The 27,741-nt window shown below is 33.3% G+C and overlaps 1 protein-coding gene across 1 annotated transcript in view; it reads right to left on the reverse strand.

The window, feature by feature from the left end:
• Positions 1-27,741, reverse strand: part of LRP1B (LDL receptor related protein 1B) — a gene marked incomplete at its 3' end in the record, with an annotated part of 1,847,377 nt that overhangs the window by 729,080 nt on the left and 1,090,556 nt on the right. Inside the window, exons 13-16 of the mRNA XM_081262419.1 lie at positions 26,641-26,860; positions 24,586-24,775; positions 15,320-15,442; positions 1,668-1,808 (exon numbers count right to left, since the gene is read on the reverse strand). Of these exons, the coding sequence (XP_081118545.1) occupies positions 1,668-1,808; positions 15,320-15,442; positions 24,586-24,775; positions 26,641-26,860 (674 nt within the window). The remainder of the gene's footprint in view (positions 1-1,667; positions 1,809-15,319; positions 15,443-24,585; positions 24,776-26,640; positions 26,861-27,741) is intronic.

Here is a 27,741-nt window from a genome sequence, read left to right on the forward strand (position 1 = left end):
AAGAGATGAGTTTCCCTAATACAAAAGAAATAATGGAACATAGATGGAAGCTGGGACTTTATAAAATAAAACATGAACATTATGATGAAATATCTGTGCTCTTCTCAGGCGTTGGATTTGTGAGAATAGAGAGGAAGCATATATCTAATAAGTATTCATTAACCATGAATAAACATTGTGAGACAGAATTGAGGCAATTAAGTTAGTCATTAATCATACATCATTTGTGTAAAAGAATTAGGGATTAAATAGTCTTTATTTTCAGATGAAATGCTTTTCTCACTCCAAAACTTTTGACAACTGTTTCAATTTAGTATTTAAAACTTTATTTGTAGGCGACCACTTTATAAAACATATATTAGTGGAGTTGAAAATAAGAATTATAGACTTTGAAGTCATGATCCATGCTTTGAATTCAAGAGAAATTAGGGCCATATTTATATAACAAAATTGGCAAATATTTTCAGACATCCTTATTCTTGGGATTGTGTCCCAAAGCACAAATGGCTGCATGATATAGATGGCCAGAACAATTTTGTACATTCTCATAAAGGGTCTTTAAAACTTTTTTTTTCAGTGTTGGATACTGACCCCAGGGCCTCACACAATAAACTACAATTCCAGAACTTTAAAAAAATTTTTGTTTTGAGACAAGTTCTCACTAAGTTGCTCAGTCTGGCCTCCAATTTGTAATTCTCTTGATTAACATCCCAAGGAGCTGTAATAACCTGTGTTGCACCATTGCATTCAGTTTAAGATATTATTTTTATATTTTTAGTTTTAAAACAAGACAATGGAATACTGTCAATTAGCTCTCAGTTCAGTCATTTTAACCTGAAAAAAATTGTCTGAAATTGAAAGAAAAATATTTCTAAAACAATGTACATGGGTTAAATCAAAAGATCAAATACATAATTTTGTCCAACATCTCTCTCTCTCTGTGTAAAATATTTTATTTATCTCAAAAACTATTCAAACTAATCAAATGTATTTTGAAAATGTTATTTCATTTACTTTTCAAGGTGTTTTCTTTCCACATCTATGAGAAATTTACTAATCTGTACCGGAAACATGAAACTCTTTCTAGCAAATGGTGAGTAGTTAAATAGAAACCAAAGGGCCAAAGGGTGGGAGGATAAGATCTTTCATTTATATTTGAGTGCCCCATTTGTGTTTTCTACCATGTCCTAAACCAGTGAAGCTAGGTGATAACATGTTCCAAATTCATGTGTATTTCTTTGGATCTTCTTCAAGTTTCTTTTGCCAAGGAGCAGTGGAGTAAATCATGACCTTATGTACAACTTATTCACTCTTAAGGGTGTTTAAATTGATTTTCCATATTTTAAAGTCAAAGATCCAAAGAGGTCTTCTATAGCAACCCAAGATTGTAGTGTAGTAACACAAAAACCAGGGAAAAGGGGGAAGATTTTTGGAGCAACTAAAAGGATAATATGAAAGCTGGGGAAAAACGAGAGAAACAGTGCTTTTAAAAGTGTGCAAAAGAGGCATTCTGTAGTCTAACCTTTCTGCAAAAGGATGACTGGGAAATAAAACCCAGTTCAATTTGTATCAAACATGTTTTCAGATTTTCACAAACTGATTTGACAATCTACACACGTAAGACTCAGTTTTAATGTGGCTGTAAGATTATTTGATGGAGAACATACAGCAATTGACCGAGTCCTCATCACTTCCATCTAAACAGTCGTCATCACCATCACATTTCCACCGAGCTTGGATACAGTGTCTGTTTTGGCAGCGAAATTCTCCAGGTTTGCATATGTGAGGTAATGCTTCTCCTGGATTAACTAGAGTTTAAAAAGAAAAAAAAAAAACACACATTTAAGGCCTATGAATAATGTTAACAAGATTCAGTCCACTAAAATATGAATTCTGAGTATTTTTGCTTCCTTTTTATTCTACATGTAAATGGAGTCATACAGTATTTGCTTTTCTCTCTCTGACTTATTTCATTTCTTATAATGTCCTACAGATTCATCTGGGTTGTCATAAGTGATAGTATCTCCTTCTTTAAGACTGAATAATATTTCGTTACATTCATGTGTTCATGTGCATACAAAGACACAATTTCTAAGTTAATTTATAGCATATTTTGGAGAGGAAATGGGGAGGTATAGCTCAAGGGCACAAAATTGCAGATATGTAGATGAATACATTTATAAGTCTAACTTAAAATTTGAAGACTATAGTTATAATATTGTAACATATACTGGAAATCTGTGGAGAGCATATTTTAGGTGCTCTTAACTACCAACAAAAAAAAAAGTAAGAAATGATGGATATATTAATTTGCTTGGCTATAGCAACCAGTTCACTATGCCTATCAAAGCATCATGTTGTACAAATGTAGATATATAGAGAGTAAAAAGCAATATCCCCAAATTTAAAATATGTCACCAAGATATAAGGTATCCCTATGAAAATCATAGTTATCTTAATATTAAAGCTTAATGTGATCTAATACACAAAAATGATAAAAAGATGATAGTGTTAGAACAAGCAAATAGTCTCAAAAAATATAGAAACAATTGTACACCTAGCAGCCATCTCTGAAAATGAGAAATTTTAAGTTTATCTGACAATACTCATTCTACTAAGAATCTTAAAGATTTATTTTAAAATAGCTATCACTAAATAACCACCACAACAATCCAATACCACTTTGTGTTGATGACATGGTTCCCCAGCCAGGTACCCAGCCCAGTAATCCTTGCAGAGAAGCAGAGGTGAAGCTGCAGAGAGGCTGCCCCAGGGGTCTCCAGCACTGACAGCAAGGGCTGCTCAGAGCCCATCATGCATGCACCACCCTCAGGTGCAGGGAGCCAGGACTTACTGACCTTCACCCCCCCCCCCCCCGTGGGAGCCCTACCCAGCCTGGGGACACCCACTAGAGGCCTGCTCTATATAATGCTGCAGCTCAAAATCCCCCCAGCAGCCATGACCTCACAACCTTAACCAGCCGTGGGAAAATGGAAGTGTAGCAGACCTAGATGGGATTTCTGAGCTAACTAATAGTGTGAGTACTTTTTCAAACCCTGGTTAGCATAAATTTGGATCCATAGGTTGACCCAAGTGCTATATAAACCACTAGACAGCACACTCGAGTAGCAACCCCATCTTGGGTCCCATCTTGCCCTGTGGCAAGTTCTGTTTCTATTGACCCTGAATAAATCCTACTCTTAAACTCACTCATCCTCATCTTTGATTTTGTAAGACAAGAATCCAGAAAGACGAAGATGGCAGTGAGTTGCTGTGACACTAGAGGGCACAGCCTGCCATTAAAAGTTGCAACATGGTCCTTGTCGCAGAGCCACACAGCTTGTGTGGATCCCACCTGCCAGCAGAAGTGAAAAAACTCCTCTGTTTCTTTGGGTTTGTAGTTTTGCTTTTGAAAGGATTTTCATTCATCTTTCAATTTATCGTTTTGATAACCTTAGGTAGGACCATGAATTTTACAACCTCCATCATATAGATGAGTACACTGAGAGTTAAAGTTAAAAAAGAAAAGAAAAGAAAAGAAAAAGCAATCACAGAAACTTTGATATAACTTTTACTATGTATTTACTTTGCTGGGCTGCAAGTAATAGGAAAACAGGAACAGTTAAAGGTTCAAGGAAGTATTAGGTTAATCAAGATTATCTCTTTAGTGATATGAAAAATTGTGCTCTATATGTGTAATAAGAATTGTAGGGGCTGGGGATGTGGCTCAAGCGGTAGCGTGCTCGCCTGGCATGCGTGCGGCCCGGGTTCGATCCTCAGCACCACATACCAACAAAGATGTTGTGTCCGCCGAGAACTAAAAAATAAATATTAAAAATTCTCTCTCTCTCTCTCCCCTCTCTCACTCTCTCTTAAAAAAAAGAATTGTAATGCATTCCACTGTCATATATAAATAAAAAATTAATTAAAAAATAAAATGGTAAAGTATAAAAAAGATTATATCTTTAAATGCATGCAGTGTTTCTCCTTCATATATTCCATGTTCTCTAATCAAATGATAAAAGTTTATTTAATTGAGATTTATTCACAGTGTTACTATCCTACTGTTCTCTTTGCATGGTTTAAATAGTCTTGAAAGAGAAGAGAATGAGTGGCAATGGTTAATGAAAATGATTTTATGTTTCATGGGTTTTAAAAGGTTTTGAATTATATCTAATTGGTTTATTGTTAGGAAAAGAAGAAGTCAATCTTTCTATCCCTGTTCAAATGGCTTTAAGTTTTATTTTTGATAACTGGTTTAGTCTGATGGAATGTCATAAATCTTACACACACCTCAATAAGAAGTAATGGCAAGGCAAACATAAACTGCATTTCCAGAACCCTTTGCATAACATTCCCTGAACTTCTGTGTCTTCCCTGCAGGCAGGAGGGGAAGAGGGGATGTGACTTTTGAGCCATGTCTGCAGGAAAGTGCTACAGAGATGGCCTAGCAGGACACAAGGCAAGTGGATCTGCAGGGATTTCAAGGGAAAGCTACTGTAACCAAACCGTACTCTGATGAAAGGCAAAAAAGGAATCACTTTTCATTAGTAAATGAAATAGTTAGAACAAAGGTAACCCATGTATCTTCTGTTCCTTCAGTTAAGCTGACACTGGATGTATGGAATGACAATAATATTTTCTTCTTATTCATTCTTAGTAACAAAACACTGAAGTAGCAATTTCTGCATGATGCCATTTCTCTAATATATCTTGAAAGTAAGTAGTTTGTACATGTGCTTGAGAAAGAGGGTGGGGGTGAGGAGGGAGGAGCGAGGGAGAGAGATACTGCACATAAGAAATGACAAAAACAACAAGGCTGGGGCTGTAGCTCAGCTGTAGAGTGCATCCCTCACACATGTGAGGCACTGGGTTCGATCCTCAGCACCATATAAAAAATAATAAATTAAATATATTAGAAAAAAGAAATGACAAAAACATAAAAAATAGAATTTTATTGAGAATTTTTGCATCAATGTTCAGGGAAATTGGTCTGAAATTTTCTTTCTTTGATGTATCTCTTCCCGGTTTTGGTATTAGGATGATACTAGCTTCGTAGAATGATTTTGAAAGGAAAAGGCACACTCATACATTGCTGGTAGGATTGCAAATTTGTGCAACCAATTTGAAAATAAGTATGGAAATTCCTTAGAAAATTTGGAATGAAACCACCATTTGACTCAGCTATCCCACTTCTTAGTGTATACCGGAAGGACTTAAAATCAGCATGCAATAATAATGCAGCCACATCAATGTTTATAGCAGCTCAATTAATAATAGATAAACTGTGGAAGCAACCTAGATGCTCTTCAATAGATGAAAGCATAAATAAACTGCAGTATATACACACAATGGAATATTACTCAGCATTAAAAGAGAATAAAATTATAGCATTTAAAGGTAAATGAATATCTTAATAGTGAATAGTATTTCAATTAAAAAATTTCTAGTTACAGAAGAAACCTAATTTCAGACGTTATCCACTTTAATCCCACCTACATTCGTATTTTCTACAGTCTCAAAAGGAGAGATAGTGAGGAATGATGTTGACCAAATTATATTGCTATATTGTGTACATGTACAAATATGAAATGACAAATTCCAACATTATGTACAACTGTACTGCACCAATAAAAATATGAAAAAATATTTTCTATAGCCTATAGTTTTATTTCAAGGAAATACTAAGGGGAAATTGTTGTTTCATTGTGTTAGGATTGCAAAATCCAGATGGAAATGTTCTGATAACAGTCTCACCAACTATAAAGCTTGACCCTCCCATTTTATCAAATACCGTTTTATCAAATATCCCAAGAAAGTTTTAAGGAATGATCAAGGATATCCATATGCAAGAGTGAAATTATAGTTACTTTTGAATAATTACATCTACATTAAAGAAGAGCATGACTTCAAGTAGAGACAAACTACCTAAGACAAATGGTATTAGAAATTTTTTCTTAAAATAATAAATTTTATATAATTTAAATCTACTTAGAGTTCAAATGTTTTTGAGGTAATATTTAGATCATTAAAAACTAAATGCAAAAATGCAGAATTTTCAAACATGTTTTAAACATCATTTCAAACATACATGCATCATTAATTTCATAATTATATTTGGTTTAAAAAGATGAAAATTGTCAAAAATAGTGCCTAAAATTTAATTTTCACTTTAAATAATATGCTATGTATAATTGCTTAAAAACTACTAGAGCTAACTTCCTGAGAGAATTTCATTTTTTTATATTACAGCTTCAGAAACTGATCTATATCTATTATTACTATGTATCAATATCATTAGCAAAAACAGCCATTTCTTGTTAACGTAATAACAGATGTAATGAACACACACACACACACACACACACACACACACACACATACACACACACACACACATAAATGTGTCTTTCCCTTTTTAATTTGTAAGACTTGGTCCACAATTTTTCTAAGGCCTACGCTATTTTAGATAGAGGTATTTCTTCACAACTTACATATGCTTTTGTTCAATATTTTATTTTTTAAGGGTATTTGTATAGTATAACCCTTGGCTTAAACATTTTCTTTTTCTTTTGTGGTACTGGGGATTGAACTCAGGGCCTCCCACATACCAGGCAAGCACTCTATCACTGAGCCACATCCCTGCCCCATAGCTAATAGCCTTGGAAGACAGAATATAGACTGGGGCAGAGGGCAGATTTTTTTTTTCCATCAAGAGAGTATTGATAATGTCTTCTTCCACTGAAATTATTGGGCAGATTTCCTGGCATATGTCTTATAAGATCTGGAGTTTCTAAGCTAGAGCTTCTTTTAGTATGGAAACTCACTATATTTGCAGAATTTAATTAAGTTGCTTGCATATTGCCCCATATAACTTGAGGATGGTGGTTAAGGGGAAGCATTATAAACATGAAAGTGATACTTCTTGCTGTGTCATGAGTGATACAAATCTTCTATGTCTGATCTAGGAATTTACGTCACCTGTCAGAATCCATGGATTTCCTGTAGTCCACTTTCATCTTGCACCCAAAATCAAACCTAAGATCCTTTACCATTCTTGACATAATAATAAGGTTTTGTTTTGGATCCTGAGCTTTGACTTCTATTGTCTCCTATGGCATAAGGCATCTTTAGTTGATTCTAGCTGTAGTCTAACAGTCCCAGGTATAATTGACAGTTATGTTACAGAGAAATCATGTTATCGATGCTGACTACCAGGTTTGTTCAGGATTCATGCTGACAGAAGACAGGATACTTTTGAGCTAACAATGTCCGTTACTACAGTATGTGATAATCTGAATAAAGTGATTGCTTAGAACTTCAACATATGTGTTTTTCCTCCAGCATTACCCTTACAGTTATAGAAATCATTGGCAATATCATCTATGGTAGGACCAAAAATCAGGGCCACACAATCTACCAACTTTTGAAAGAATTCATAAGGTGATGAAGCAAGAATAGTTAACATCACATAAAAGACATAGTTCCTTTAAAAATTATATTGGTATTCTTTGTATATGTAATTTACAAAATCTCTTTGAAAGATATCACAAATCCGATGTCTTCACTCGATACACTTGACTTTGGGAAGGACAATGTCACATACACAACAAGCAATGCCTCAATGTGACAGAGGGATACACTTAAAATCATTGTTGCCTGACTTACCAAAATTAACACAAATTGCCATGACTGTAGTGAGTGATATTTTTCTCTGGGGACTACATAATTCCTTTAAAAAAACAAGACTACTTCAGTTGACTTAGTAGCTGATTCTCTTGTCTCATCACTCAAAACAAAGATGAAGTAAATTTAGCTTTTTTTAGTTAAAAAAAAAAAAAGATAGGTACATAGAAAGAAAAAAAAGAGAGAGAGAAATCTGACCCCAGGATACTCAGAGATGAACATACAGTTAAATCCCCACGTTTAACATTTAGTTCCCATGCTTAAGGTGACTGGATATATACAGAACTTGGTATTAATGCACAGCCACAGTCACTTTCAGAATATTAACAAATGCTGGAATTTCAAACTTTGCTTCAGTGTTGGGCATTAAACTATGAATTTGAAAAGTGATACAAAACCTCTAATTCTGCTGCCAGGACCATTTCTGGCAAAAAAAAAAAAAAAAAATTACAACATGATCTCACCAATAACAAACTGACAAAGTAATAAATAATCCTTTAATTTAACCAAGGTCAGAAATAAAATAACATGAATCATGACTTGCCTGGCATAAAACTGCCAGTTCTCATGCATCCTGTGAAGCCTGCTGTGAGAACAATGAAATCAGAAGGCCTGTGTCTAATTCTCCAAGACACTATGAAGGGAAAACAGCATTCTAGAATTGCCTATTCATCTTTTGTAAAAACTGACAGTGGTTGCTGCAATGGATGTCCAGGCTATAATGAAGCAAAGGAAGAAACACTACTAATAAATTGCTTTATTTTAGTTTTAGGTTTGGTCATTTGAGATTGGGACCTCAGCTTGGTAACTGAACTCAAGACATGTCCCCAACCCTGCTTTCCTAAGCTGTACTGTGTGTAGGCAAGTGATTGTGTTTCCAACTGTGATTCTCCTCTTTTCAATCCTACTATGGTGATCTATGTTAAACTAATTCTTGTTTCTTTTCTCACTTCATGATTTGCTGTCAGCTATATAAAATTTATAATAACTCATTTATAAAGGCATTTGTCCCAGGGCAAAAAGTAGTTTTTTTCTATTGATCCTAAATGTCTCATGTTAAAAAAAAATACTTATTTATTTGACAAATTGTTTATTTCACTTTACACATGCACTTGCTGCCTCTATATTTGAACACTGAAGGAGAAGGAGTAAAAAGAGAACTTTATGCTGTGTTTTGTTGAATGCTTTCCTGTAAGGAAAGTGGTTTGGAAAATGCTACTATGGCTTTGATTTTTCTTCTTTAGATCATAGCAAGATGACCTTTCATTAGATAGAGTGGTCTTCTGAACAGCCAACCTAAGTGGTACATAATCTTCTGTGAGTTACTATGCACAGAAGGCCATAAATATTCATCTGCATAGGGCTTCTAAACTTTTTATTGCCTTAAAATTTTTTCTACACATTAGATTGCATATATCCTAGAACATAAGGCTTGTCACAGCTGAACAGATAAATGGCTGACCATCGTGGAGCACTGTGTTTGACAGAGGAATATATCTTGTGTTCAAGAAGGTGATAAAGGTCATGGAGGACCAGTGACACACAATTGTGCAATGTTAAACAATATGATAAACAATATTTTTGCAATGTTCACATTGCTCTTCTGGGAGTAAGGCATACTGGAAAGCCCTGGCTTTTCTTTCAGGCAACTGAAAAAGCATTTATGAATTACTATTTCATTAATATAGAAAAATGATCATGCTTTCTGTTACCAATTCTGATAATTCTAGCTTTATATATGGTTCCCTTAGGTATTAAGTTCCAAGTACTATGCCACACGGGACACTGATTCTACCTGTGAGAGGATTTTGCCCTGACAGACAAGATTCTCAAGGACAAAATGTCCAATCTACTTTCAATCTTGGTACCTTCCCAGAGTGGCATGAGAGTTCATCCTTAATCAATCATGTATCATGCCAATATTTTCTGTTGGGTGCATGCCTTTTCTGGCATAGTCTTGTGGTGCAAATTCATTAAGAAGAAATCCTGGGTGTTTAGTCTGGCCAGACCATCTGCCAATATATTTTTTTATTCATTTGGTGTTGATTTGATAAATATGAATGAAACAAGGAAGACTATATCTCAGTAGCTACAACATCTCTCTTGATTTGCTGCCTAGACTCAGATTACTCAGTCACATGACTCTAACCTAGCCTGCACTAAATCAGAAGTCCAGAAGAATAAGCACTAATAAGAGGTTATTGGTACACTAATATCGGTTTTGCCTTCTCTGAAACTATGAACTCTATTTATAGACCTCCTGCATTTTAATTTCCTCATATGCAAACTAACACTAACATACCCTTGAAAATTTTTACCATTAAATACACAGGAACTGAAATAATTTATATAAAGACATTTTGTATTCTTGGCAAGAAATGAGTTACCATGCTATAGTTCATGATTTTTCCCAGTACATTTCAAACAAACTGAAGCAAGTTGCATGCTATGGTAATATAGTAGAATTTTCAACAGTTAAAAGCAACAATTAATTCTGAAATAAGAACTCACTTGTTTTTGTTGGTTTAACATTGTTTAATGTGAAAAGTATAGATAAAATTCTCTTTATTTTCCCTCTGTTTCATTGAGATTACTGCATCTATGAATTATAGATACTAGAAAAAGACCAATAGTCTCAGAAAAATTTCCTCTACTTTTTACCAAGTATATAATTACACATGTACAACAATAGTAAACAAATGTCCTAACATTGGTTTTATAACCAACATTGTGAACAATATTTTCTTATGAGTCAAGGTCATCTGATTTTTATTTACAGAAAGATATCCAGCAATAGCCTGGGTTACGTATAAATAAAAACTTATCTTTCTGTTGCTTTCCCCCCTACAGTTAAGCCTGTCAGTATGGATCATTCCAAGTGCTCCTGGAGTGTGTGCTCAGCTAGAGTTCCTTTAAAGATATTTGTATCTCTGGCTTCCAAGAAAATATTGAACATGTTTTGTTTTTATTTGGTTTGGCAGTTATGGCAAGAGACAAACTACATAAGGCAGAATGTTGGATGAAAGGCCAGTAAGACAAAGGAAAGACAGGGGGCAGGAAAACCACAGTGAAAACTCATCTATGGATTTGGGAAAAGAGACAGGGCCATTTCTAATAGAATACAACAAACACCCAAGCCAATATCTCCTGTATCTCCTCCGACCATGATAATTAAACATGTGTGAAACTTGTTAAAACATGAATGAAGGACAAACTTGATAAATGAGACAACATTTAACTATGAGATGAAGTAGCCAGGAAAAAACATAAGTGAACAATTAAAACACACTTTCAAACTAAGTTGATTATGTGGCTGTGAGGAGAAGTATTTGCCACTGTCTTGATGATACCCCCAATGCTGTGTATGAGTGCTTTATATGTGCTTACTAAAACCACAGGAGCAGCAGGAGCAGACATCACGTACTTCTCCACTTACTCTCTCAAAGGCTGACACACCAATGATTACAAGTTGAGTTAGGGGTCAGTGTAATTCCCAATAAACCTCTCTATGTTCTACTTTTGGTGCAGGAAACAAAGCAAGTTTTGAACTTACAATGGACAAGTGATGACTGGCTCTTTTTCCTGAAACATTTTTTTGTTGTTGTTCTTTGTAGTTACACATGACAGTAGAATCTATTTTGATATATTAATACAAACATGGGTTATGTTATTCTGATTAGGATCAGAATAGGATTAGGATCTGACAGACAAGATTGTAAATGTACACCATGTTGAGATTCACGGTGGTGTATCCAGACATGTACATAGGAAAGTTACGTCAATTTCATTCCACTGTCTTTCCTATTCCCGACTCTCATCCCTTCCTTTCATTCCCCTTTATCTAATCTACTGGACTTCTATGCTCCCCACCCCTGCCTTGTTGTGGATTAGCATTCAAATATCAAAAATAACATTCTCCTTTTGGTTTTTTGGGCTTGTCTTATTTCACTTAGCATGATAGTCTCCAGATCCATCCATTAACTGGCGAATGTCATAAAGTCATTCTTCTTTATGGTTGAGTTCCATTGTGTGTATATATACCACAATTTCTTTATCCATTTGTCTGTTGGTAGGCATCTAGCTTGGTTCCATAGCTTGGGTATTGTGAATTGAGGTGCTATAAAGATTGATGTGGCTCCATCACTCCTTCTGGCTGTTAACCAAACTTTCACTATTTTTGAGCCACAAGAATGTATATGGAAATAGGCAATTTATATAAATAGTTAAATTTATTGAGATAAAAAGTTATCCTGGCAGAGTTTTATTCCCTCTGTGTTCTATAATAGTAGTACTTTTAATTTTGTCTTCTGCTTATCCGATTGTGTGTATGTGTGTGTAGGGGGGGGTGGGTAGGTGTGTAAAAGATGAGAGAGAGAGAGAGAGAGAGAGAGAGAGAGAGAGAGAGAGAGAGAGAGAGACAGAGAGAGAGAAATAAATACTGGGTGTTGAAAATGAACCCAGGGCCCTGTGCATACTAGGCAGAGCTCCACCAGTGCACAGTTCATTTTTTTCTGTTTATCTCAGTTGCTTATACCAGCTCAGCTCATTTTTATAGTTACAATAATTTTTCTATGAGTTTATGCATTTCCTCCCTTCTTTGGTAATATTATCCATCTATCAATATCTTTCCATATCTATTTATTCTTCTATCTATGCTTACTCTAAAGTGATTCATAAACTTTTAATGTAGCATAGAATAAAGGAAAGAAGGAAAAATAATTAAAAGATCTGTGAACCATATAACTGAAATTGAGGAGCTGAACAGAAAATTTCAAGGTTAGCATATTATCTAGATGGTAGTACCTAAAGAACAGAGCCTCCCCTCAACTTCCTACAATGACAAAGAACAAAAGTGAAAACACAAGATCTCTGAGTTCATTCTCTTGATCATTTCACTGATACTATTATGAGGCAACTTTTACGTTTTTCAAGGTCAATAAGACTAGATTTAAAAATTCATTTAGAATCAACTTAAACGTGTCATTGGATATTGAGTAAGCCTCTCAAATTTTAAGCAGGATGATAGATTTTTGTACTGCATAATGGAGTTCAAGGCCTGAACCACCATAAAGGGAGGTGCTTTCAGATATACTGTCCATCCTTGGCAAGAAGTCTAGGACTGGAGCAAAAGTAGGAAGAAAACAGGTGGAAATTCATAAAGGCTAACAGAGTGAGTGAGTGAGTGAGTGTGTGTGTGTGTGTGTGTGTGTGTGTGTGTGTTTCTTTCTGTTGGATGTCAAAGTCATCCACTGGGTTAGCAGAAAGCCCCATGTTATTCCAGAAAAGCAATTTTAATGCATCCTTAGAGATTTTTTTAAAACTATGAAATGAATATTTTAACCACAACTTTCCTCCCAAGGATTAAAATAAAGTTCAGCCTCGAAGGTACCTTGATAGACTTTAAGTCATCTAAAGACATGCTTAAGCCCTGTCTTTTGGTGAACAATTAGTCTTGACAGGTCCCTTTTCTTCTGATGATAAATAAACTACAAGAAAATAGGAATTAAAAATCATCCTACAGAAAAAAGGAAGAGAAAAAATCACCTGGGGACTTAAGGAAAATATATCTTTGAGAATTATCTTCTACAGAAATCACATTGTAGGTAATTTTTAACATTCCTTTACCAAAGGAAATAAACTTATGCCATGCATGGTTGCGAACACCTGTAATCTTAGCTACTTGGGATGTTGAACAGAAAGGTCTCAAGTTCTGATGCTAGCCTGGACAATTTATTGATTGTCTCAAAGTAAAATGTAAAAAGGGTTGGGGAGATAGGCCAGTGTAAGACATCTTGAACAAGGTCCTGGGTTCAATTCCTAGCACACACACACAAAGGGGGGGGGGAGAGGAAACTGAGAAAGAGATAAAACTCATATTTCTATATAGAAGTGTGAAATTCTAAAAAAAAAATTGAAGAATATTTCTAGAATTTTGAAGAGAAGATTCATACTGAAAAGAATTGCTATTCACACAGAAAGGTAAAGACATATTTGCTATACATAAGAACTAGACAATATATACCTTATACGAACTTCCTGAAAAAGTTACTTCAAGATATATTCCATATATTCTACAAATTAATGAAAACTAATAAATAAACTGCAGTGTACCAAAAGTCAAAGAATTTAAAAATATACTTAAAGAAACTCTAATATAGGTCTAAAAGTATTGTAAAATATTATAAAATTAATTAATTGTTCAATGTCAAAATACACTTACAAAGAATCCTTTTGATTTTAATATAATTGATCAGAAATCCTAAATTATACTCCTAAATTATAACATAAGAACTATATTATAATTATATAGTGAAATAAAGGGGCAGAAAGAAAACTGGAGTCTTCATCTCAGAGTTGAAATTCCAATGACAGTAATAGAATTTAAACTTATAGTAATATTACAAATAGCTAAGGAGGATCTTACACAAATGGACCATGGACCATAAGGTAAAATACAGAAAAATATAAACAATAAAGAAATAGACAAATATCTATAACAATGAATCACAAATAGTACATTAAATATGAAAAGAAAATTAATGGCTTAAAATGTAGTCAATAAAAATCATGTTCACAAAGAATATTCAGTTACATGATAAGTAAAATAGAGAACAAAATAAATTAAACTGTAGTGTTTGTTATTCAAAACCAAAAGTGTACAAGATAATTAAGAGTTCAGTCTCCATAACAAAATAATTTGGGGTCTAAATATCTCAGAAACCTTAGGTTCTTTTGTGCCTTTAGAATGAACTGGAACATCACCTTTTACTGGGTCTCAAGTACATTGGCATCTAATCTCCAGCTTGTCAACTGCAGAACCTAAGATTATGTGAGCTGATTTCTCACAATAAAATCCTTCAAACTGTATGTGTGTGTGTATATACATATACAAATCCATCCATCCATCCTACTGGTTCTATTTCTCTGGAGAACTCTAACTAGCATACAATTCAAAATTAAATCATTCAGAAATTTTTATAGAGAGCTCAGTGCATGCATAATATTGTTGTTGTTATTGTTCTTAAGGGAGACAATTTGTGGTAGAAATAAGAAATTTCAAGAGTCACTTTGGAATAATAAGGTGCAATAAATTGGAGAATGTCAGTAAAAGTTAAGGAAAGTACCATTAATCCAGGACAATCATTTCAATTAATCATTTCACTACTTTGATAAAGTCTATAAATTCCTTATAAGTCTCTTTCTTTGCCTTCTTCCTTGCACTTCACCACCAAATAGAGAAAGCTGAGCCCATTTAGTCATTTTAAGTCATTTTAAACCAATGTTATACTAACTATCTCATCAACTATGTGATTTTAGTTGTAAGTGCTGATGGTGAGGTTCTTTTACAGTTTCATTAAATATTTGCTTGTTTGGCATATACTTATTTAATTTTCTTTGTTAAACTTCATGCAACACTGACAAAATACTCTGCCAATTTCATCATTGTCATTAATTATCTGTTCATTAGAAATTGATTCAGTTAATAATTTGTAGTCTGGAAAGAACAATATCTAAGAAATTTTCTGAATTTCTCCTCCAATTTGATTGTGTAATTCCTTTGGTTTCACCTGTTTCTTTCTAATCTTCAGAATGAGGCATATAAACAATATGTGTGACAAGAAAAGAAACTTACATGTGCAAGTTGTCCCATTTTCATCCAAAAGTTGATTATCGGAACAAGCACAGACTCGGCCTGCTGGAATGGCCAAGCAAAGTGTACTACAGCCTCCATTATTGACTCGGCACATATTGTCACCTACAATAGGAGAGAAGCAAATATATTAGAGAACATTGATTCCAACCAATCAGCCAGTTTAACTCACATTCTTTTTAGTAGGTACACATAGGTATAGATATTTACATTTTGATATGCTATGTATATTATATATTTAATAATGGAGTCAAGACTCCTTCTGAATTGTAATAAAATTCAGAAACATTTTAAAGTATGTAATTTTTTTTGGTAGAGAAGAAGAATTTCAGTGTTGATTGCAGAAGAAAGTGGTCTGTGTACAGTTAGATACAAGGGAAAAGAAAAAGAGGGCCAAATACATCTGTCTTTATTCAAGTCTGAGTTCTTGACTACTGGCTCTTGGAATTCAGCTTTGGGTCTCTCACAAACAGAAAGTAAACAAGGAACAAGGCTGAGATATTCCATTTTGTGCAAAGAGTATGCTTATATGACAGAGCGTTGAGGACTCAAAAGAGCACAGGGTATGTGCAGCTTGATGGCTATCAAGAGAATGTACAGTACAGAAGGGTGAATGTGTTGTCCCATAGGACCTAACATGCAGAGGCACTGAGGAGGTATAAAATGAGCATCAATTAAATAGGCATGAGAGAAAATTATTCATGAATGTATATGTGAAAGCACCTTTGGAGACTTTCAGAAAAAAAAGCAAATTTTTGAAGGGGTAGGGAGATTATATTTCATAAAGCTGTAGGAAAGAGTAAATAAAATTAACGTAATCACCATTTTGATGCTATGTATTCCTACAGGTTGGAAAGGCAAGGAAGAAAGTGAACCATACATTTGAGCCATACATTTGTCCAACTTTACAAAGAACTCTACAACACTAGAAATCCAATTGGCAGTGTCATCAACATAGTGTCACCATTTACACTGTGTTGCATTTTCAAGGTACAAATAAAAAGGTTTTGATTATATCAGAAGATCTTTTTTAAATATTAAGAACAAAAGAGGGGGCTGGGGATGTGGCTCAAGCGGTAGCGCGCTCGCCTGGCATGCGTGCGGCCCGGGTTCGATCCTCAGCACCACATACAAACAAAGATGTTGTGTCTGCCGAGAACTAAAAAAATAAATATTAGAAATTCTCTCTCTCTCTCTCTCTTTCTCTCTCTCTCCCCTCTCTCACTCTCTCTTTAAAAAAAAAAAAAAAAAAAAGAACAAAAGAGGGCTGGGATGTGGCTCAAGCCGTAGCACGCTCGCCTGGCATGCGTGCGTGCGGCCACGGTTCGATCCTCAGCACCACATACAAAGATGTTGTGTCTGCCGATAACTAAAAAATAAATATTAAAATATTCTCTCTCTCTCTCTCTCTCTCTCTCTCTCTCTCTCTCTCTCTGTTTCTCTCCCTCCCTCCCTCCCTCACTCCCTCTCTTCAAAAAAAGAACAAAAGAGCTTTCAATTTCACAAGATTATACAATAAATAATAAAATAACTAAGATAAAATTGATAGTTAAAGTGTAAATGACAAAAATATGACTAAAATGACCAACAGGTTTATACTGAGGGCTTCAGGGGTTGGATTGCTATTCAAAGAATAGTAAGCAAGGGAAAAAAATACTCTCTAAAATGGTGCTGTATGCACCATTATTAATTAATTAATTAATTCCCATACATTATTATTTTGTGCCAACGGATCTGAATAAATGATTTAAAGCATATTATTGCTTCTTTTAATTATTCTGAGAATTTAATGATATTTATAAAAAAATAAAAAAATAAACTTTGAAACAGAAGAAAGCTAATAATTTGAGAATTAGCTTCAGTTTTTAAACTTAGTAATTAAGCTTAGTTCAGTTTTTTTTTTTTCAATATGGAATGCAGAAATGAATGTCTTAAGTAGTCACCAGATAAGGTCATGTTTATCACATGACCATGGGATAAAACTGCAGTACTCCACAGGTCATTCAGATGTACTGTCTTTGTTGTGCATATTGTATACATAATTAAATTAAGTATTCAATAGTTTAGTAACACCTGGATTTTGGAAAATTACTATTAACTCAAAATATGTTACAAAATATATGAATAACAAAGGCACTAAAAGTAGAAAAATAATGACATTGACTATATTCTTTAAATCAATTGTGAGATTCATACTTACATTCTAATTAATGTGAGATTTAAGTATTTGAAAATAAATTATCATTTACTCAAACTTTGAAATATATTCCCATCCTGTGACTGCTACATATTAAATTACTGGCATTGGTATTTATGCTCTCATGATAGAAAACTAAAATCTAAATAAATTATAATAATTCCATATTTCTCATAAGAATGATTTAGATCCTTTTTATTTTACATTGTTCCTCTACATTTTTAATTTATTATATGAACTTTTTTGACAGAGCTCATGTGATACACTTTTCTGAAGTTTTAGCAGCTTGCAAAATATGTCACATAAAAATATCTCTAAAACATGATTCAGTGACTATTTTTCAAATGTAGTGCAAATGATTGTACATAGATATCGATGGAAAGAGATATTAATATATTGATAGTTACATTAATGAAAGTCCATAATGTATCAATCCCAGAGGCAGTTGTCTCACACATATATTTAATTCACTTCAATTTTTATAATCAAATATTAAGGTAGGCTTTATCTTATTTGAATGTAATGAGAATATAAGGGTTGAATTGAATTTTCTAACGTCTAAAAATTAATAATACTTCTTATTAAAATTATTATTTACATCTAGATAATAACTATTATTACTATTCTTATTTCTAAATTTTTAGTAAAAGGATGTTTACTCTGAAATTCACCTTCTTTAACTTATAAATAAACTTAGCTCAACAGAGTACAGAAAAAATAATATGCTAAAAACAACAGAATGTAATTCTAGATAACTTACTTTGGAAACATGTACTTAATTTAAAAAATCAAATATTCAAGGAAAGCAAATAAAGACTACTTTCAAATTCTAGTTCAAGATAATTATCTTTCTGTGTCTTTTTCCCAATCTTTTACCTTCCAGAAGAAGAATTATTCTATTTCACAAATAGTGCCTAACACAAAAGGTGCATTTAATATACATTAGTTGAGTAAGTAAATGAATAAATGACACTTTCAGTTGCTAAAACTTCAAAAAGGTCTATCACATGAGCTCTATCTTGAAAAAGTTCTTATAATAAATTCAAAAATGTAGAGCAATACTGTAAAATTAAAAAAAAGATCTAAGTCAGTCTTATGAGAAATATGAAATTATTATAATTTATTATAATAATAAAATAAAACTTTTCCGTTGAATGACGGGAGCAATTGCAGTGTGTATACAAGGTACAAGTGTGTGAATAGATATTAGTTTTAATAGGATGAAAGAACGTCTCTCATTTTTACTTAAGTCTAGATATATACTGTTTGTATGGACTTTGCTTTTCAGGAAAGAGTATATTTTATAGCATATTATAACTTCAATAGAAACAGTAATAAAGACACAAATGATATCCCAAAACATCACAAGCTTGGATTAACATCTCAATGTTTCTAGACCAAAGTAATTTAACTTCTGTTAATAAATTTCTTCTTTCTAGCAAGTGGTAGACTGCGTAAACCAGCACAAAGCAATCCCACCATCTGTTTTCCCTTCATACCGATTTTCTTCAGAATAATGGAAAGAAGAAACCCTGATTTCTTTATGCTTCCTGGACTCATTGATTTCTAAGGGTTTTATCATGAGTGAAATTAGAAGTCTCTGTACCTAACACATAACACGAAAACTCCAGGAGGAGTTTCCACTTAATGGTGGGATGTTCAAGTTTACAGTTTAGAAAAGAAATTAGACACCATGTTTACTCAAAGAATAAGACCAGCAAAGTGAAATCCTTAGGTCAGGTGAATCCTGCATTTATTCTAGGATAATTCAGAATTGACTTTAAATGATGTTAATCTCAGGAAAGAATAAAAGGTTTCTTATCTTTCCTTCTGTTCAGAATTAATTACATGCCATTGATATGTTTATTTTTGATTTGCTGTGTGTGTGTGTGTGTGTAATATTTTGCATTTAAAAAAAATATGGTGTTAAAAGACAAATTTTGTGATGATGGTCTTATCACAAAACCTAAATCTCACTTGACCTAAAAAAAAACAAAAACCTGTAACACATTAAATAAAAATTGCTAAGTCTGTAAACTAGAATGTGGTTGAATCCTAAATTCTACACAGGTAGCCAAGGGCACTTTAAAATTAAAAAAATGTGAATACAAAATTTATCAATAATGTGACTACAATGACCAAGGAAAGCACATCTTCTTTTCCTTCCATTTAGAAGTAGAATAGAGGTAAAATTTGCATGAGTAAAATTGGCCACACAAATAATTCAGTGAAAAATATGCTCTGGACAGACAGATCTCAACTTTAATTGTAGTTTCATCCTGTTTTACTATTTCCTCGGGGCAAATGGCTGTATCTGTTTGATCTCTGGGTTTCTCATATGTGTAACAAAAATCATTAGTACCTTTCTTCAATATTTGTTGTGAGGTTTAGATAATAATGACTATCCCACATCCTGGTAAATATGATGATTACAATTAATTAGTGGTTAACAGATGTCATCTGTCATGAAATAACCTATTATTATAAAATATATATAGAATACTATTCTTCAGGTTTTGTAATTATTTGTTTTGGGGGGAATTATTTATTTTGTTTTGTTTTTGAAAAAGGCTGTTACTGTGCTGCTGAGACTGAACTTGAACCCATGACCCTACTGCCTTGGCCTATTGAGAAGCTGGTATTAGAAGCACCCATTACTACATGCAGTCATCAACTTTTCTTCAAATTTTACTTAATTTGGATTATTTCATTCTCTGAAGCACAGGAAAAATCAAGGTGTGTTTTTGAATTTAGAGAATAAAAGTTAAAGAATGTTATTTTTTAATGTTGCTATTTTTATATGGGGAATTTTAGAAGAGTGTTACAAAATATTAGTTTAGATATAAAATGTCAATAAAATTGTTATAGATATCGAATTTAATGGAAATGAAATGAGAATTAAGTTTTATCAGAAGAAATGACAGTACCACATGAGAAAAATATCTTGACATTAACTCCCTAACTAGTGTTTTTGGAAACATTCTTAGAATTATCTTTCTGGTTTTTGTGGTGATATATATATATATATATATATATATATATATATACACACACACACACACACACACACACACACACACACACATACACATACATACATACACATCTACCTTCCTAAAATAATCTGGTATATTGGAAAGTGATTGACAAGTATATTTCCTGATATGAGGGGAGGGGTCTGATTAGCAGACTTAATTTGTTTATATGCCACATTTTTAGCATCTCTGAATATTTTCATGGTGTTCCAGGCAGTTGATATGTATACTATATTCACATAAGTATGTAAAAATACTGCTTATAAATATATTCTGTATACACTATAGGTTTTATGTGAAGTTATAGAATCTATATTCTCCAGGAGAGAGAGAAAGTTGTAAAAACAATAAAATAGATTTTATGGTTTGAATAAGTAATACTTCCCCAAAATTCCTGTGTTAATACTGGAAGTGAAATGATCAGATCATGAGAGTTTTAATCTAATCAGTCCATCCTAATTTGAATGGACTAAGTCTATAGACAGTATCTATAGACAGGTGGGGTACCTATAGACAGGTGGGGTATGGCTGAGAAAGTAGGTCTCTAGAGGCATGTTTTGGGGTTTTCATTATGTGGCTGGTGCCAACCTCCAGCCTCCCCCACTCTGTCTCCCACACTCATGTGTGATTCCGCCATGTTGTTCTGCCTTACCTCCAGCCCTCATCAATGGAGCTGGTTAACACTGGATTGAGCCTATAAAGTCAAAATAAATGTTTGTTTTTCTAAGTTATTTTTATCAGGAGTTATGGTTGTAGATACCAAACACAGACTAACACATAGTTTAATGAGAAAGTATGTAAATAAAATAGTGTATTTCCAAATGTTTATTAATATCTTTGTTAATTATTATGTTGAAAAATGAAACAGAAAGAAAATTATAACACAGTAAGATAACATACGTACATTTAAACATCTGTGTGTATTTTATCATATAATTATATCACACTGATCCATATAGCAAAATACACAAAAAATTGGATCTTGAATAGATTTTCCAATTTCAATCTCTATTGAGAAAAGGTGCTAATTAGGCATCCTTTTCATATTGTATTGTCTGTTCAAAGGTCATTATTAAAGGATCTTGAGCTATGTCAATAAGACTGGGAAAAAAACTGGGTAAAAAACAAACTAAGTGGGCTGGGGATGTGGCTCAAGCGGTAGCGCGCTCGCCTGGCATGCGTGCGGCCCGGGTTCGATCCTCAGCACCACATACCAACAAAGATGTTGTGTCCGCTGAGAACTAAAAAATAAATATTAAAAATTCTCTCTCTCTCTCTCTCCTCTCTCACTCTCTCTTTAAAAAAAAAAAAAAAACAAACTAAGTGATAAGTCCACTTAATGAGAAATAATCAGCTTGGCTGAATACATATTCTCAATAAAATAGAATATAATAGTTTCTTAAATAAGTTGATAGTTTAGTAATCAGGGCTAAGTTTTCTTACATATTTATTTATTTAGCAGTAGTATGGATTGAACCTTGGGGCACTACCACTGAACTATAACCTCAGCTTTACTTTCTCAAAAATTTCTTATTTTGATATGGGATCTAACAAATTTGCCAAGACTGGCCTTGAATTTCTCATCTTCCTGTCTCAGCTTCAGGAGTTACTGGGATTTTGGGTGCGCCACCTTGGCAGGCTGCTAAGTCTCTATTTTGATTTATTAATTAAAAGGCAGGAAAAAGCACTTTTAAAGACCACTGTCTATCCAAAGGATAGCACTGCACAGATGTATATTATGGTACCTTCCCAAATACCAGAACCATTCCTCTCTCATGTACTTTGTTGTATGATTCTGATATATTACTCACTAAATATTTAAAGTGCTTATTACATACAACTTTAGAAATAACAAGTTTTCATTAAATATAACAAATAATTTTTAATTCTCACAGAAATTTTATGAATAAAGTTTTCATTGAATCTTTCCTAATGGAGCCCAAGTTTTCAGAAAAAAAAAAAAAGTGCTAAGATCCAGATGTGAGACAAAGTTCATTTTGTAGTACATCAGGATGTTTTTCAATATGTTGCATACAACTGATGAACTCTCTAAAGCAACTAGACATTTAAAGCATATGTAGATTTAAAAAAATGTTATGGAGGCCAAGCATGGTGGCATACTCCTACAATCCCAGCAGCTCAGGAGACTAAGGCAGGAGCATTCCGAGTTCAATGCCAGCCTCAGCAATGGATCCAAGCAATTCAGTAAGTCTCTGTCTCTAAATAAAATAAATAAATAAAAATAGGGCTATGAATGTGGCCCAGTGGTTGAGTTTCCCTGAGTTCAATCCCCAGTATCTCCTCCTGCCCTCCCCCAGCTCCCGAAAAAAAAGTGTTATGGGGTTTGGCTAGAAGAATTCAGCAAAAACTTTCAAGAGGAACAATGTCTACCCAGGCATGGTAGTACATGCCTCTAATCTCTGCTAGTTGGGAGGTAAAGGCAGGAGGATAGCAAGTTTAAGACCAACTGGAACAACATAGTGTGATCACATAACCAAAAGAAAAGGAACAATTTCTTAAGAGAAGGAAAATAGGAAAAAATAATATATGTCTATTTAGCCAGGTGCGGTAGTGATCCCAGTGGTTCAGGAGGCTGATGCGGGATGATTGCAAGTTCAAACCCAGCCTCAGCAACTTAGTGAGACCCTGTCTCTAATTAAAGTATAAGAAAGGGCTAGGGATGGCTAAGGACTCCTAGGTTCATTCCCATATAAATATATATATACATATGTATATAAATTATGGAATCAATGGTTTTAAAGGCAGAAAAAAAATGATAATCCTTAAAACAAGATCCTGCAGAAAATAAGAAGAGTTTTTCCTCTTCATTTTTGCCGCTAGTTTAGTATAGACAAAATATAATGGTGATGTGGGCAAAGACAGGGTAATTAGAATGTAACAGAAAATATTTCCCTTAGAGGTGCTAGCAATTGTCTCTATTTTTAGCTCTTGCCCACAGCAATAACCTATGCTATCCCAAATAATTCCATTTTTATTCCTTTTAAAGATAAATTTATCCTGTTTTAGCTACTGATATGTATCATGTTATTCACTGCTATTATTTTAAAACACTGTGCTTGTGTCTCAATAAAGCAATTTTAATACACTAAAAGAAAAGCCCTGGAATGAGATAGTTGACTTCAAGATAGCTACTTTAGCTAAAATATCTTCAAAAACTTGTTGGTAGATAACTTCCTATTGACAACATATGCATCAGAGAATTGAGGATATAATTCATTCATTCTAAATTTATTGAAATGTATCCTCATTAAATTTTTACAAGGATATTGCCATAAAAAGGAAAAGTGACTATTTAGAATCATAAAAAACTGCAATATAATTTACTAAGCTGTTTTCTTTGCTTAATATCTAAGCTATGAATCATGCTATTTGTGCTGGCATAACAAACATTAACAAGTCATGAAGATGAAACATTTAAAATTATCTGATTTTAATAAGAAATGAATGTTGTCATAGTTATACAATCAAATCATCTAAAATAATGACATGTTCTTTAAATATACATAGAAACTAATCAGAAAAATATATTAAGCTAGTTACTTTTTTTTAAATAACACTTATACAATGCAATTTATTTGTTTTTTCAATTTTTCAATTTTTCTCAAAGTGTGGAAGTTTTTCCTCAGTGCTCACAGTAACTACTCTTTAAAAACATGTTTTCTTTTCTTTCCTTTTATATGTATACTTTATTTAACAAAGAGCATTCTTTAGGGAAATGACATGAAAAAGGAAATATTTAAGAAAACCTTGATCTTCGCTCAGGATCCCCAAATTTACTAAGCCAGGCTATAAATAGAACAATAAAAAATATATTTTATACATTAACAAAAGTGAAGATTTGATTCCGTAGGAGTGACACCTGGGTGGACACCTTTGATCACAAAACATTGGCAACACTTTCAAAATAAAAGCTTTTTACAATACTGTGAAGCATTATTATATATGAAACACAGAGAAGGGTTTTGTTGTTGTTTTTTAATCTGTTTTTTCAGTACCTTGTTGCTTTCGTGGATCATAAATCTGAAGCCCAAACAAAGGTGGTCTTTCATGCCTCAGTAATGTCACCTCACTTGTTATCAAATCTAGTTGAAAAATGGAACCATTCATATAATCAGTCCAGAACACGTAATTTCCATGATGTGACAATCCAAAGGGATGATTCAATTCTTTTCCACTGTATACAATCTGGAAAATGTAAACACATTGTGAAAAATTAGAAATGACCATTAGAAACATAACTTAATATTTAGAGAAAATGATGTTTAAGTAAGCATAACAGACAATGATCTAACTAATGTCTTAATTCCTGTTTTCTTCCAGTACATTGGAATAATGAATTTCATAATATGAGCATATTTTTCTTTTTTATATCATGCAATATGCAAGATACCATCTATATTATATCCATTTCAATTCTCTCATAAATGGTACTTCAACAGTAAAGAATGCAACCAATGTGATTCTGAAGCCTGTATACTTGGAAAAATGAAAAATTATTCCCCATTTGATTCAAATGTATGATATGTTAAGATCATTGTATTGTCATGAGCAATTAATAAAAAAAGAATGCAAACATGAAAATTATTTTTCCTAATATTCATTCCAATCTCTTTTCCTTATTATATTATAGTATCATATTTTTGGCTAGACATTGAACTAAATAATTAGTGTCATATATATTGCAATATTGCCCATCCAATGGCCAAAGGGAGGAAAATGTAAAGGCAGTGGGAATGAAAGGGATTCCTTCTGAATTAATTGGTCCCAGGAAAATTGAACTAATCTAGGGGATGAAAGGAAAGAAGATTGAGACTTTAATTTTTAAGATAGAAAAGTTTATTGTTAGTACATGGATAAGGCTTACTGGCATAATTTCAATTCTGATTATATTAATAAGTTCATTTACATTTGAATTATGTTTTGTTGATGTTTAAATAGAGAAATCATGTGATATATATTTAAGTCCATTTACACATGTAGAATTCTAGAAGACAAATAATACCTCCAACAATAATACTTTTACACCTTTTGTCATTTAAAAATAATATTGTTACAATATGAGAAAACATTTCTATTAACTTAATTTGGTAGAAAATTAGGGAAGTTACCTACCTTATTTATGATTAAAAAATTAATTTTTCCTCTTTTTAACTGAATTCTTCATGTCAAATTAACATACATTGTATAATTAAGATAGTTTCTTGATTTTTTTTCTCACCTTAATGTATGCTAAAATATGCTTACCATAAAAGTGATCTGTATGTTATATACATATTATCAAATTCAAAGAAATTGTAAATACTTAGTTAGCACCTGTTAAATACATTGCATTTGGCTAAATGCCAACCAGTTTTATCTAACTTGGGGAAAATATGTTGAACTTTGAGAGTAAACCAATGACTGAAATAAGCTTAACCAATGAGTATTATTTATTTCTCAAACAAAATCTACAATCAGTAGAATTACCTAATTGTGCAGTTTTCTTTCCAAAAAGGAAAGAATGTAATGTAAAAAGAAGCATGTGATTTCTAACATGTGATCCTTCCATTATTTAAGTAATAGTTGAAGTTAGATCATGCTGTTGTATATGGTTAAGTAATTATAAGATGAAATATAAAGGTGATGTCTGGTCTCTCTAACAATCAACCGCATCGTCCTCAATTTTGTCCAAGAACCTCAAAATCATCTTTGCATACATTAAATTCCAGCTGCAAATATTGAACATATTTGTATAGAGTTGAGTTCCTTGGTCATATAAAATTCATCAATAATGTAGGAAAACTGCATTTTAAAACAGTTCTGATATCCTGAGAGCTTCTTTTAAAAATCCCACAAATCCTGGCATACCACAGTGAGCTGGGTCTGGTCTCCTGGAGGCAAGTGCCAGCTGCAATGCTTAATGCTCAGCCTCCGTTAGCCACCCCACAGAGACTATTGGCAGCTACCTCAGAGGGGTAAAAATAAACTTGAAAGTATTTTTAACACAACACAACAAGGCTCTGTGAAAGAAAAAAGCCTGTGGGTTAAAAACAGCAGCAGTTGTCTTTTACCTTCCTGTGAGTTCCATTCAAAAACACTTTTTCAATATGATCATAATAGGCATCACACCAGTATAATGTGTTAGTGTGAAAGTCCAGAGTTAAACCATTTGGCCACAGCATCTTTGAAGTCACAAAAATCTGCCGATTGAAGCCATCCATCCAAGCCTTTTCAATCCTTCCCACGCTGTCATCTATTTCATCTTCCTCCCAGTCTGTCCAATACATCCAACTAAGACATTAAAACAAGAGTGTGTACATGTTATTTCAACCAGCCACCATATAGAGAGACACTTACTAGGATTTGGCAGTTCCAGAAAATCTATTACAGTCTGATATGTTCTATCTAAAATGCTTATCCTTCAAAGGGAGGGTGCAACTGTGGAGTTCTAAGGAACGTAAAGATTTGTCTCATTGAACCAATCTATTCAGAATCACATGGAAAACCTACTTCCACCACTACTATGCTTATTGGCCTTGTGTCTTAATTAACTTGACAGTAAGCGTCAAATATCTGTTTTCTTTGATGTTGAGATCCAAGTCAGGGAAATAAGTTTTTGAAGCATTACTATTTTTAAATATTGTCTGCTTCACAAAAGATATAATCAATTATGAGATTAAAAACCAGATAGACTGACATGAGAACCCATGGCACTCAGTTAATGATCTACTCCAGACTTTATTTAATCTCAGGTGAATTATTATTTTTAAGACAGGCAGTTGGATTGTCTTTGTACTAAAGGACACAGTCACACTGTGTTTGTTTGGTCAGGTCCAATTTGTCATCCTGATGCAAATTATCTACACTTTATTGCTGCTTATTATTACCCCAAAACCCACAAAAGATGATTTAGATGCACATAAGTTTAATAACAGCAGGTTGACTGACCTTGAGATTTTGAGCTTTTAATTCTACCTCAAACAAAAGCACCTGCCTTTAAAAACAAATCTTTTGTGTAAGCTGTAACAGAAGGAGAGTGGACCTTGAGCTAATGTTCCAATTCCCTCATGAATAAGGTTAAAACCTGCCACATGTGTTGTTTTTGGGTCATGTGAAAGTTCCTGCATAATTAATTAAAATGTAGGTTTTGATTCACTCACCTCATACACAAC

The sequence above is a fragment of the Spermophilus citellus genome, assembly GCF_964194105.1.
Source record: "Spermophilus citellus genome assembly, chromosome: 11".
NCBI lineage: Eukaryota > Metazoa > Chordata > Mammalia > Rodentia > Sciuridae > Spermophilus > Spermophilus citellus.